Source organism: Pongo abelii, chromosome X (assembly GCF_028885655.2).
Source record: "Pongo abelii isolate AG06213 chromosome X, NHGRI_mPonAbe1-v2.0_pri, whole genome shotgun sequence".
NCBI lineage: Eukaryota > Metazoa > Chordata > Mammalia > Primates > Hominidae > Pongo > Pongo abelii.
Window position 1 is genome coordinate 135556059 of NC_072008.2, and position 13915 is coordinate 135569973.

At 38.0% G+C, this 13915-nt stretch overlaps 1 protein-coding gene across 7 annotated transcripts in view; it reads left to right on the plus strand.

Annotated features, from left to right (window-relative positions):
* OCRL (OCRL inositol polyphosphate-5-phosphatase) overlaps positions 1–13915 on the plus strand; it is a 51635-nt gene that overhangs the window by 32811 nt on the left and 4909 nt on the right. For 5 of the 7 annotated variants that reach the window (XM_054544041.2, XM_054544042.2, XM_054544045.2 and 2 more), the window contains 5 exons: positions 1411–1521; positions 2151–2316; positions 2572–2807; positions 10612–10635; positions 13277–13393. In XM_054544041.2, the coding sequence (XP_054400016.1) occupies positions 1411–1521; positions 2151–2316; positions 2572–2807; positions 10612–10635; positions 13277–13393 (654 nt within the window). 7 annotated transcript variants of the gene reach the window in all.

A 13915-nucleotide genomic window follows, 5' to 3' on the forward strand; every position in this document is an offset into this window, starting at 1 on the left:
TTTTTTTTTGTACTTTTAGTCGAGACAGAGTTTCACCGTGTTGGCCAGGGTGGTTTCAAACTCCTGACCTCTAGTGATCCTCCTGCCTCGGCCTCCCACAGTGCTAGGATTACAGGTGTGAGCCACTGTGCCCAGCCTGATCTCATTCCTTTTTATGGCTGTATAGTATTCCATGGTGTATATTTACCACATTTTCTTTATCAAGTCTTACTATTAATGGGCATTTGTTGGTTCCATGTCTTTGCTATTGTAAGTAGTGCTGCAGTAAACATATGTGTGCATGTGTCTTTATAGTAGAATGATTTATATTCTTTTGGGTATATACCCAGTAATGGGATTGCTGGGTCAAATGGTATTTCTGGTTCTAGATCCTTGAGGAATCGCCACACTGTCTTCCACAATGGTTGAACTAATTTACACTCCTACCAACAGTGTAAAAGAGTTCCTATTTCTCCACAGCCTCACCAGCATCTGTTTCCACATCTTTTTAGAACCTTTGCTGCATGTATCAATTTTTTTTGACATGAATTTTTGTGAAATTTCCTAGTCTAAAAAAGAAACCGGTATCTCATTAAAATCTGTTAGTTATGTTAATTTTGGCATTGGTTTGTATGAAGTTTTAATATTTATAAAAACACAGCTATATCAGGAAGCTGAAAGTGCTGTGTCAAGTGGAAAATTTTTTTATCAGTCGCGATGTGTTTATCCGTTGTCATGGTTTTACTCTAGTCTAGGACATTTTGTTTCAGCCATTTTCTAAAATGGCTGTAGGTTCCATTTATTAATGTATCTCTGCTATTATATAATCTGAGCAGTGATATTATACTTCTTGGTATTGTACATAGAATCTAATAGAGTTAAAAGCTTTTTAATAATATTTGCTGCCACCTCACCAAGTTATGATTGTTAGAAACAGTAATTGCTGTGTTTTGACACCGTCATTTTGTACAGTGCAAGCAATCATTTTTACCACAATTATCACATTTTTTCCACTACCAAATAACAACAATGAAGCAAGAAAATATTCTTCCCAAATATTTATTATTGCCAAGCTTCTTAACGTAGGGGTTTAACTTTTACAGGACGTTAGCCAATTAATCTTACCTTTACCTTAAAGGGTGTGCTTCCATAATGCTTTGTTCAATTTATGTTTGCTTTAGTGACCTTAAAAATTGTTAGAGACTCTTGGAGATAAAAAGTTGAGAGCACATAAAACTAAAGCAAGGATCTGTTTTCTTTCAGGTGAAAGTTGTGGATGAAGCAAGATATAGAAAGTGTTTGAGGATGTTGTTTGCACCACAGTTTATTTTAAATGGTTACTGTAATGACCAGTTTTAAATTGTTAGATAATCTCCAAGGGAGATGAGCTAGAAGGATATAAGACTGAAAAGAGGATACATTTTCTTTCAGGTGAAGGTTGTGGATGAACGAAGGTACCGGAAAGTCTTTGAAGATAGTGTACGCATCATGGACAGAATGGAAAATGACTTCCTTCCTTCCTTAGAACTCAGCAGGAGGGAGGTGAGCAAAAATACATGATCTCCCTGTCTGCTACTCACTGTGGTTAGCACAGAAGAAACTGCTACTTTAAGGCAACATAGCAAAGTGGTTAAGCCCATGTCGCTGGAGTCAGACTGCCTCCATTCCAATTCTAGCACTGCGGTTTAGTAGATGTATGACCTCAGGCAAGTATCCTACCCGCTCAGAGCGGCAGTTTCCTTTTCTGGATTAAGGGGTAGTTGTAAGGATTACATGAGTTGATACATGCGAAGCTCTCAGAACAGCACCCGGCACATAGTAAGCCCTCCGCTGTTAGATGCTCTTATTTAGTATTTCAGAGTTGCTAGTTAATTTATATCTCAGAAACCAGGATGAATACTCTGAACCAAGGTTGGGTTACCCTCTTAGGATCCTAGGAATGATCAGAGTAGCCTGGAGAAGTAGCAAGAGCCACCTAACTCTTCTCTGCTGGTGTGAGTATAATAATACATGCAAGTGGATGGTGTGAAGTTGGTTCAGTTGGTGAATGTCTATGGCATTTGCACACCTGCTTAACAATTACCTTACTCCTCATATCCTCTATGGAATAATCCAACTGACTTACTTCCCCTACTAGTGATGCATGTTTGTGTCTGTCTGTTATTCCCCAGTTTGTGTTTGAAAATGTGAAGTTTCGGCAACTACAAAAGGAGAAGTTCCAGATCAGCAACAATGGACAGGTTCCCTGCCATTTTTCTTTCATCCCTAAACTTAATGACAGCCAGTACTGCAAGCCATGGCTTCGGGCTGAACCTTTTGAGGGCTACTTGGAGCCAAGTGAGTTTTCCCTTTACCATTGTCTCTGCTGGTGATGTCCTCATGACTCCCATCCCCTTGGTTTAACTTTCTGTTTTCTAACCACATGTCTCTTACCTTTACTGTCATATTGGTGATACCTCTGGTGTGTGTCCTGTCTCTTCCCCCTCATTGCTTATGATTTTTTTAGAGGACACTTTTCTGTTGGTTCTTATACTCTTTTTGCTTTCCCACTGGAAGTTTTTCTATTACCATGTATCATCTCTTACATTTCAGATGAGACAGTGGACATTTCTCTTGATGTGTATGTCAGCAAAGACTCTGTAACCATCCTGAACTCGGGAGAAGATAAGATTGAAGATATTCTCGTCCTTCACCTGGATCGAGGCAAAGATTACTTCTTGACCATCAGTGGAAATTACCTCCCAAGTTGTTTTGGCACATCTTTAGAGGCTCTGTGCCGTATGAAAAGACCAATCCGAGAAGTTCCTGTTACCAAACTCATAGACTTGGTAAGAACTGTCCCAAGACATAAACCTCTTTTACATTTAATTTTCACAATACTTAAGTGACGTCCTCATTATCTTTGTGCTTTCTGTCTTCTTTTGGCCACGGGGGATGTCAAATGATAAGGAAGAATGTTACTTTAGCACTGTTTTGATTAGATTAAGCCTAAGAGGAAAGAGGGGGGACTAATCTGCAGTTGGCTCTTGTTGGGAGTACAATAGATAATACTAAGCTCACCAAATAAGATTAAAGACTCCCCTCTCAAAGATATAATGCTTGTTTGTTAAGCTCTTCATACTCTCATGTCACTTTTGTATAAATTAGCATGTACGTGAGGTATGCTAAGTGGGGCAGGCAGAATTATCCTCATTTGAGCATATGAGAAAACTGAGGCACAGAGACATTGACGTGCCCAAAGTCAAATACCATCAGTTAGTAACAAATCTAGCACCCAGATTTCCTGGCTCCCAGTTTAGTATTCCTCACTAATACCACATTATATCTAATCAGAGTAAAACTTTGCTGTTTATGGAAGCATAGAACTATCCTGGAATCCTGGAGTACCTGAATCAGAATCCCTGGGGGTGCTTATTACAGGTATCCCCACTTCTGGCAATGGAATGAGAATCTCAGGATATGGAGCCTACAAATCTGCATTTTATCCGCATTCCAGATGCTTATAATGTACATTGAAATTTGATACTTATTTAATGTGATGTGCTTAAGAAAGAAAAGGAGGTTGATTTTCCCACCTCTCCCCCAAGCCAAGCTATAATATTAATGTTTTTATGAAGGAAGTACTTACTATCTTCAGTAACATAAGTTGATTTAGTAATAAAGTTCATTGTATTAAGAAATTTCCTTCTAAATGAAAATATTGTTGGATTGTATGCAGAATCTCTTTGGGCTACAAAAGTATATTCTTGGTTTTTTTACCAAAGAAAATTAGGTGAGGTGACAGCACACGTTATCCTTACCTGTAGTATTCACATGGATCCTTTAGGCCTAGCCAGAGCGAGTGAGTGTATCTAGCAGGGAGGTCTAGACCAGCGGGCAGGCTGCTGGCTTGTCTGAGTCCGATCTGTTCTGTTGCCATGGAATTGTTTTAGCTGTGACTCAGACAGCAGATTAAAACACTGAGTCCAGCCCCGGCATTCTTTCTTGGAATTATACTTATTTCCCCAGAGCCCTCATGACTGAGTATATTACCTCTGTTTGAGAGAGAACCATTTTCTTCAGAAATTCATATCCTACCGTTCTGCTGTTTTTCATGATAATTGTTTTTCTCCTAACATTATATTTCTGTCTTTTAGATTTTAGTATTTCACCTTTTAGAATACATTTTGGATGATGAAGTTGTTTTTCTTATTTCTCCTACCCCCTTTCCTTCATCTCAGACATAATTTCCCAGCTTTCTTTGTTTCAGCTTTTTATTATGAAAAATGTCAAATGTGTAGAAAAATGGAAAGAACAGTACAACACACCCCCACATGCCTTCTGTACATATATACACACAGATGTTTTTTGCTGTGTCGTGTAAAATTAAGTGGTAATATGTCACTTCACCACTAAACACTTCAGCCTGCATCTCTTAATGAAAAGGGCACACTTAAGCACAATACCATTATTATGTATAAGAAAACTAACAGTAATCCATAGTATCATTTAACATTCGGTCCATATTCAGATTTCTTCAGTTGTCCCAAGAATTTCTGTTACACCTTTTTTTAAACCAAAATCCAATCTGGGTTCATATAGTATTTGGTGAGATCTCTGATGTCTCTATTGGAGTAGTACAGTTCCCACTTTCTTTAGTGACATTGACTTTTTTAAGAGTCCAGTACAAATGTCCAGTCAAGGGTCCACCATTTCCTAAATTCTTCTGGTTGTTTCCTTCTTGTTTTTTTTTTTTTTTTTTTTTTTAAACTTATCCCATTTATTCTCTCTCCTTCCGCCTTCATGTAAACAGGAACCTACCCTTATTTTTAGAGTCAGTGAAGATATTAGAATATCTTTGCCATTAATGTGGAAAAACTGCAAAGCCATTAATATGAAAAACTTTGCAGTTTTTCATATTCTGGGATTGGCCAGAAGAGGCTCAACCAGCATAAAGTTTTTATTTTATGTAAAGTGTACTATCGGGTAATTTTACCATGTTTGCCCATGAATAGAAAGGAACCAAAATCATTAGAGGAATGAATGACTCTTTGGGAAGTCTTTTTCCTTCTTTTTGTGCACAAGTGATTCAGGGTTAAAATAATAGAACCCTGATCATTTTTAATTACAGAATTTCTGAGTTTTTATTAAATTGTATGTGTGTGGTCATCATTTTTCTTTTAAAGCTTTTATTTTGTAGGATTTAGGGTTCTGATTCTTTTCACAGTCTGTTGCATTTCAGTGTTATTAAATTCCTGTATCTCATTGATGAGGAAATTATCTATACAGGTTGATTATCCATTATCCAAAATGCTTGGGACCAAAAGTGTTTCAGATTTCAATCTTTTTCAGATTTTCAAATATATGCATTATATACTTACCAGTTCAGCTTCCCTAATCTGGAAATTGGGAATCTGAAATGCTCCAATGAGCATTTCCTTTGATCATCATGACAGTACTCAAAAAGTTTCGAATTTTGGAGCATTTTGGATTTCTGGATTGGGAATACTCAACCTGCATTACTGTGGAGCAGTAAACAAGAAATCTAAAAACAATTAGTACCCCATCTTTAATACCTTCTCACTCTGTTGTGACTTGATTTTCACCTTCTGAAATGATTCCTCAGGTATAGTATTCATGTTTTTTTTCCCCAAGGCCCAATATCGTATTTCAAATCTCATGAGATGATGCTATTAATAATGGTACCTGCCCTCTGTTGTATTATTTGCTCTAAAATTTTGGTAAAGCCAGAAATGAGTTCAATGTATGTGTTGTCTCTCTATGTACTGTTTTAGAAAGATCCTTATGCACTGTTTTAGAAAGATCCTTATGCCACACCATCTTCCCACCAAATGCAGAATGAAATAACTGACATAATTATTTTTCATCCTTCCAGCCCTTTTCATAACAGTGATTTTGCCACTCCTAGAATAGTTGAGATTAGCACAAGTGGGAAACGGATGAAAATCTACCATTTGTAATCATCTTTATTGTTTTTCAGAATTAAGATAGATTTTTCTGTTATATTAACTAGAATATTAAGTAGCAAATAATCCTCAATATTGATTCATTACACACTGGATACAAAGTATTATGGAGTTTATGTGAGTTCCCATAATTTAGTAGTGATGAAAGTATATTTGCACGTAAAATATGGCTAAACTTTAAGTCATGGTTAATAGGGAGTTTGGTTAAAGATAACCTGAACATTAACCACCTTTACTGGCTAATGTCTGGTGTGCTTGGTAAGTCAGTATTTTGGAAAGTCATTTAAAGTGACTGCTATGAAAGTTGTAGTTTGTATTAATAATAGGTTCCTTTCCTATGTTGTTTATTCAAGCCCTTATATGCTATAAAAGCTTATTGACTGACCAGCTAATCCCTGTAGAAATCAGAATCAGCCTGTTTTCATTTTAATGAATATTTGATACATGTAATATTAACATGACTGAGAAATAAGTTTAGCACATAAGAATAAAGTGAACTAGGAAGGTGATTTGGGGTTAGTTATAGAAGTATTTTCAGTCAAGTCCAAGTACTTAGGAAACACGTATTAATATAGTGGGTGAGCAGGCTCCTCCAGGCTTAGAGGACATCTTGAATAAAGGGTAGAAGGTGAAAGTGAAAAGATGATGTATGAAAAACTGTAAGATTTCCCTGGGACAAGTGAAGATCAAGGATAAGAATGTATGAAGCTGGTTAGGGAAAATGGGGCGGGTGGTAGAGAGTCTTGAAGTCAATAGGTAAATTTATGCGTGAGCCAGAGGGTATCTAGAACCATCAGAAGGGTTTGCTGATTAGTATGAGGTTGCAAATTGATATAGTTGGAAGAACATTCTGGTGTTGCTTGTAGAATGGACTAATTGAAAGGAGACAAGACTTGATCTTGCCAGATATGGCTAAGTTGTAAATACAGAGATGAAAAAAGTTGAGGGATGGGTAGAGAAACTATATTTGCTTGGGGACATATCTGTTGGGAAAACAATATCAAAAATTTGAAATAACAGGAATAACTTGTTAATTTGTCCGTAGTGTTTTTTTCACTATGTTTTTACTTTGTCTTACTAATCTAACCATCCATTTCTTACTCTGTTAAGTATATGACTTGTATTTCTTCTCTATTTCATATGAACTAATCCTTTTTAGAACTTCATTTTCCATTCAGTTTTCGGCTATTTATTTATTTATTTTTGAGATGGAGTCTTACCCTGTCGGCCAGGCTGTAGTGCAGTGGCACAATCTTGGCTCACTGCAACCTCCATCTCCCGGTTCAAGTGACTCTCCTGCCTCAGCCTCCCGAGTAGCTGGGACTACAGGCGCGCACCACCACGCCTGGCTAATTTTTGCCTTTTTAGTAGAGATGGGATTTTACGGTGTTGGCCAGGCTGGTCTTGAACACCTGACCTCAGGTGATCCACCCGCCTCGGCTTCCCAAGGTGCTGGGATTACAGGCATGAGCCACCGTGCCCGGCTATGCTTTTTATTTTTAAATTTGCATCTTCCACCTCTAATTGACTCTTTTATATTATTTTAGCTGCATTTACCAAGGGAAACAGTCTTCTGAGGGTGAATGTTGGGGTAAAGAATGATTTGCATTGCATTTGCTATGTGCCAGTGTTGTCCCACTGGGGAAATCCTGAACTAAGTTCCCTTTTTAAATGTAATCCATATATAGCCTTTTGCAGAGAGTGGGCATCTCTGCTCTTTAAAATTGGTTGAACTAAGTGATTCATAGTAGAAACCTTAGGATTATTATAGGAGTAAGCTGTTTGCTAATAAAGGTTAAGTGATGCTTCTGTTTTCAAAATTGAGACCAAGGTTGAATTCAATGTAATTTCTATGTTGTTTCTTTGTGCCTGTACCTAGAGAAGTAAATCTCTTGTCCCTCCATCAGTATTTAATCAAAGTCCTTTTGATTCTTCTTTCAGAATTTTCTCTTGTATTCATTCATTTGTAAGTGTATGTATATACCTTTTATTATATATATATAATATACCCTTTAATATATATACTTAGAAATTGTATATATATATATACACCCCGTGTGTGTGTGTGTGTGTGTGTATGTATAAAATTTTCCATTATTAAGATGTTTACCTTCTTCTGCTTGACCTACCTTGGTAGCCTTTGAATGATCCCTTTGTCTTTCTCACTGTCTCTCTCTCTTTCTCTCTGTCTCTGCCCTTCATTTTTTCCTATTCAGGGCTGTCAGATTGATCTTTCTGTACTACTGCTTTGGGGCCTATCACTTCCTTGCTTAAAGGTAGTCAGTGGCTTCCCCATGCCTGCTGAATACAATCCAAATGCCTTAATCTGTCATGCAAGGTCCTCCTAAGTCTGACTTCAACATACCTTTTCAGATTTATTTCACACTATTTTTCTTGGCATTCTCCATGCCCCCCACAAACAGATGACTAACTTCTTCCTAATATCAATTTGTGATTTACTGTCTCTGTGCCTTTTGTTTTTTTCTGCCTCTTCCACTTGTAATATTCTCTCCCCATCTCTACCCTTTAAAATTCTGTGAGTCTTTTAAAGGGCTAGCAATGATTTATTGAGAACTCGTATTCATGAATTATAGCAATACCAGTCTGTAAACTCTGGAACTCCTCACCCCAACTCAGTTGCAAATCAGAGTCCGGGACAAACCAGGTCTTTCTCCTTTATCCTCATTTCTCATTGCCTTCCCCTGCAAAGGCATTTTAGCACAATGCCTTGTACTGGAGGATGGCTGCTGCTTAAAGAAAACTTTTTTGAGAGCCTGGTTCGACAGGTTAGTATACAAAATCTCTGTCTAGTTTTATTCATATCATGTATTAGATATTCATGGGAGGAAAAATATAAAATGTGTCAGATAGATTCTTCATTTGATAACAAGTCCTAAATTTTACAAGAGGTTCTAGTCTAAAATTGTATCAGATGTTGGGCACTCAAAATCAACTTGACATTAAAAGGTATTGTAATTATAGTACTATAAATATGTACCTTATAAAGACTATTATTCTAATTGCTTTATTTCATGTGATATTTAAGAGTCTAGATAAACCCACAAAAGCATGTTTAATTCGTGAAGTATCTACCAATATTAAAATGCCTAATCCCCATGGATAACAGTAGTCTGGGAGGAATGCATTCAGTATTACCACTAGGAATGCCAGGGAGCACATACTTTTCCTCCTCCCTCTCCACTCCCAGCTCCCGTGCATCTCAGACAGTAAGATTGGGATTTCTCCTTTTACCTATCAGAACTAAGACATGTAATTTAGACTTGAGTGCTTAGTGGTCCATAGTCAGATTCGAAACAATCCAGGTTGGGAGTCACTGGGGAGGTATGAGGAACTTTGAGGAACCCAGACCTTCTGCTGGCATACTGCCCCATCACCCGTTGGTTTTAGGCTGCTTCAAGGTAAATATTACTATCCCTATTTTAGAGATGAAGAAACTGAGGCTCTATGAAGTTTGGTAACTTGTGTGAGGGCTATACAAAATTGCCAAGAGGTGGAATGAAGATTTGTACCCAAGCCTGTCCAACACCAGTGCCTATACTCTTTCCATTAACCACGCTGTCTTTTAAGTGGGGTTTCCTCACTGTCCTTAGCCTGTTATGGAGAATACATTCTCACAGTTTTCCTCTACCTCTCTGTCCAGGAAGCAGTCACATTTTCTTTTTTGAATTGTCTAACGGAACATAGTGATAATGACTGTGGAGTTGGTCAGACCTGGGATCCAATCCTGATTCAGCCACTTACTACCTAATAGTGAGTGTGGCCTTGGGCAAGTAATTTAAGCTTTCAGAGCCTCAGTTTCTTCATCTGTAAAATGGGAATAATATCTACTTTGCACTTGTGTACAGATTAAATGACTGTACATAAGCACTTTGCACAGTTCCTGGTACATGACAGATGCTCCCTAAGTGGTGGTGGTAGTTATCATGGCTGCTATTATTATTGGATTGTAATAACAGCATAAAAGATAGGAAGATTAAAAAGATACCTTCTTACCTATCCCCTGCCTCTCTTTTTTTCTCTTATGCCCAATAGGAAAATAAAAATGGGATAATGATGGATCTTCTGATCCACAAAGGTCTGAAATGAAATTCATCTATAGTTCAGAAGGACCTTCAAATCTGGGCACTCTGGGGGCCTTTGAGGAGGGGGAGTGGGTACGAGGAGATAGAAAGGAATCTGGGATGCTGCTTAGGAGACTGGCTGGGGTGAGAAGAATGAAAATGGAAAGTAGAGTGGTTTACCATCTCCTTCCAGATGGCCACTGTTGGGCCCACAGCCATATTCTTTCATTGAGGTATATACCTCAGTGCACCTGCCTCCAAGTAGCAGACAGGAAGAGACATCAGGGGCATTTGGCTGGGTCAGTTGGCAGATGCCAAAGGGCACTGAAGTCTAGAACTGCACATATTTCTTGAGTGATATTCTCAAACTGCACAAAAATTTAAAATGTATAGTAGAGAACTTTGTGTATGAAAAATGTATTTCATTTTCAACAATCATAATTTATTTGAAGAATTCAAAGCTGTTTAAAGCATGTATATCTGGTAAGATAGTGAGTTCTAATACTGATCTGTTTCTAATTCTGTAAATTAATTCTAATCATATTCTGTCTGTCAATGACTTTCTTTTCCTGCTCCGCTCTCAGGAAGAAGACAGCTTCCTAGAAAAGGTAATGCAATCCATTGGTGGTTATGAGAGTTTCCCTGTGCTTGATTAACACTTAACTGTGGTCCCTGGAATTTGTCCCTAGGCGTTCCCATATCAGAGACCTCTGACTTGGTGAGACTCCCCCTAAAGTCCTGCCAGCTGTCCTTAAGTGTGTTTGAAGTACAGGAAAGATATTTACTGTAGCAGTCAAGTCACTGAGACTCAGTACATAAAAACAGTAGGACTCAAGGTTCTAGATTTGTATTTTTGAAATGAGAAGTAACTACAGAGCCGTCTTGATGTATCTGAATGCTCGTGAATTGGAGGGGGATACCAGTTAGCTGTCCTCCATTTCCAATGACAATAAAACCTGAAGAAGTAGCTTTCTGTTGCATTAAAAATGATTTGAGGTTAATGATCATAGCAATTAATTTCAGAAAAAAATACACAGACATGATCAAGAAATAGAGCATAGAATAGAATCGTGGACCTGAACAAGATCATAAAAGATCATCTGGTTCAGGCCTCTACCTCCAGACAGGGTAAGGTATTTTCTCCATTCTCATAGATGAGACAACCAAGGCCCAGAAAGGTTGAAAAACTTGCTGAAGTCATACACCCTACCCGCTTGGTGGAATTTAATGCCTTTTGATGATGGGGATGGTATACTGTTTTCATGCTTTAGTTATTAATACTAAGTAAGGTTACAGAGTGTGGGCTTATCAGATGCTGAATGTGTCTTGTTGAAAGAAGACAGAGTACCTTGGTTTTCCTTTGAAAATTAGAGTTCAGGATAATTTGTGAAATTATTCAAGTATTGTTTTTTGTGTATGATCTTTCTCTAGACTTTGGAGACACAACTGTGGCATTCCATATTATCATACAGGAATTTGAAAATGAGTAGTGGATGGTGTATATAATCTATTGACATTTTATTAACCTTTTTAAACCACCAAGGTTTGAGACAGCTGTGCTTCCTAGCTCTTCCCTGTTAAGAGCAGTCCATGTTCTGTCTTTTTATCTTAGACAGTGCCTTGTGTTGCCTTAATGCCTTAGTACAGGAAAAGCTCCAGTTGGATGTCAGACTTTTTAAAAAGTACATGAATCAGTGCTGCATAATTTCTATATGGCAAGTTTGGAGGCATCTGCTAAAGAATCAGTACACGTGCTGCATTTGGTCCAGGGAGTTAGCAGAGTGCATGATGGACAGTGTTTTGGCTCAAATACCATGTGGATGCTTGGATTTGATATTTGCAACTGGAAAGAAGTAAATGGATGAGCCATTGATAGACATTCTGGCAACTATTAGGAACATGAATATCAAGTGATAGAATCCCAGGGAAAGAAAGGAAGCAAACAATGTGGAAAAAAAAAAAAAGAAAGATTTTAAATGGTAACCAACTGTCACACTCCCTTCTCTTTCTTATTCCCTTAGAAAGGCACAGCAGCTTTTAAAGGTCATCAGTGCTTGTTAAAGAACACAATGTTAAGAAGAGACCTCAGCTCGTCTGTAGTGTATGTGGTCTCTGTCAAAGTAGTGACATGCTCCTTTTTTTTTTCTTTTAAAGCTACATGACTGGGGGTTGTGGATGGAATTCAAAAGTTGCACAATGTTAGGCAAGAATTTCTTAGTTAAACATACAGAATATATATGACCTCAAGCTAGAGGCAGGGGAGGGAGGAGGATGCAAAAAAATTGGTCATGGTTCTCTCCACTGGGATTTTTATGAAGGGTGCCTTCAGATGCCTTTACTATTTCAAACATTTTTTCATGTAATTTATATTTGACTACATGAACCTAAGGTAACTGAGTTTATTTCCTAGCCATTTCCAATTCACATATAGTGATTGATTTAATTTATGTCACTTCTGGGTTTTTCTCTTAAAAAATTCTTTCAGAGGAATATAACAAATAGTAGAAAGATAGACGAAAGGAGTAAAAGCCCCTAGAAATCTTGGCTGAGCTATTCCTAGAAACTGTAACTTCTGGACTCAGACCTTAAACTTTTCATGGTATTTCTGCCTCTTGGTTAGCTGTATTCAGTTTACTATTTTTGGACCTTAAGGCTTATGAGTTTTAGCACCTTAAGATTAGAACTTCCATCAAGCCTGAAGTATTTACATATGTGGGTCTAATGTTGTGGAGAGTTGTCTTTAATTCCTGAAAACCAAAGAAGCTCACTTAAATCAACATTGAAAACAAACAACAGTATCTGTGGTAAGACCTGAAGGAAGAGTAAGAAATAAACAAAAACATAAGTGTAGACCCTGATCTCTCAAACTACTGTATTGACAATTGTAATTTAATAGTCCCCAAGTCACCAGTGCAGTATGGACTCCACCGTGACTGTATCACTGGAGAACTGGTTCTCAGTATCACCTTTGAAAAGATTTAAACACAAGGCATCCACGTAATAAACATCATAAATGCAAATGAAATGCAGAACAGTTAAGTGAAGCATTTAGGAAAGGACATCCTTTAACTATGGGACTCGCTATCAAGTGCCTTCTGACCAGGGGTGTCCCCAGTGAGAAGAAATGGAAAATCTTAAGAGATGAAGATCACATTTTACCTGCATGACCAGAATTTGAAGGACTTTAAGTTATACACGAAAGTCTTTATTCTGAGACCCCTTTGATTCTCATACTTTTCCATCTGTTAGGAGAAATCCCTTCTGCAAATGGTTCCTTTGGATGAAGGTGCCAGCGAGAGACCCCTTCAGGTCCCCAAGGAGATCTGGCTTCTAGTAGATCACCTATTCAAATACGCCTGTCACCAGGTAAGTGAGAGTAGACCTTCCCTACAACTTTGGAAGGTGTGTAACTACTATAGGAAATTACAACACCTCACATCAGCATAGCGCTTTTAACTTTCCCAAGCTACCGCACACAGTGGCACTGTCAGATCGACTGGGTGGGTGGAAGTGTCCCTAGTCACAGATGTCACAGCTGAAGCATGTAAAGCTAAGTTATTTACTAAGACCAAGGCCTAAGTGTGTAGTCGTGGCAGAGTCAGGGCCAAATTAAGAGCACCTGTCTCCTGGCTACTCTCGTTTTCCCTGGACAGCTGCACACCTGAGTCTATAATGCCTACTTTGGCTATGAGTCATGTAGGCATTAGAGATTTTAAAATCCAAAGCAGATTTTAAACCCATTTTTTAACTTGGTCCTAATTTTTCTTTTAAATCCTATCTAAAATGCCACCCCACCTCATTCGCCCCCAAAAGAGACATTTCTTGGGACTAAATTGAAAGGTAATGTTCTCTTACCTACTGAAGAATAATGTAACTTGAAAGCAAGGT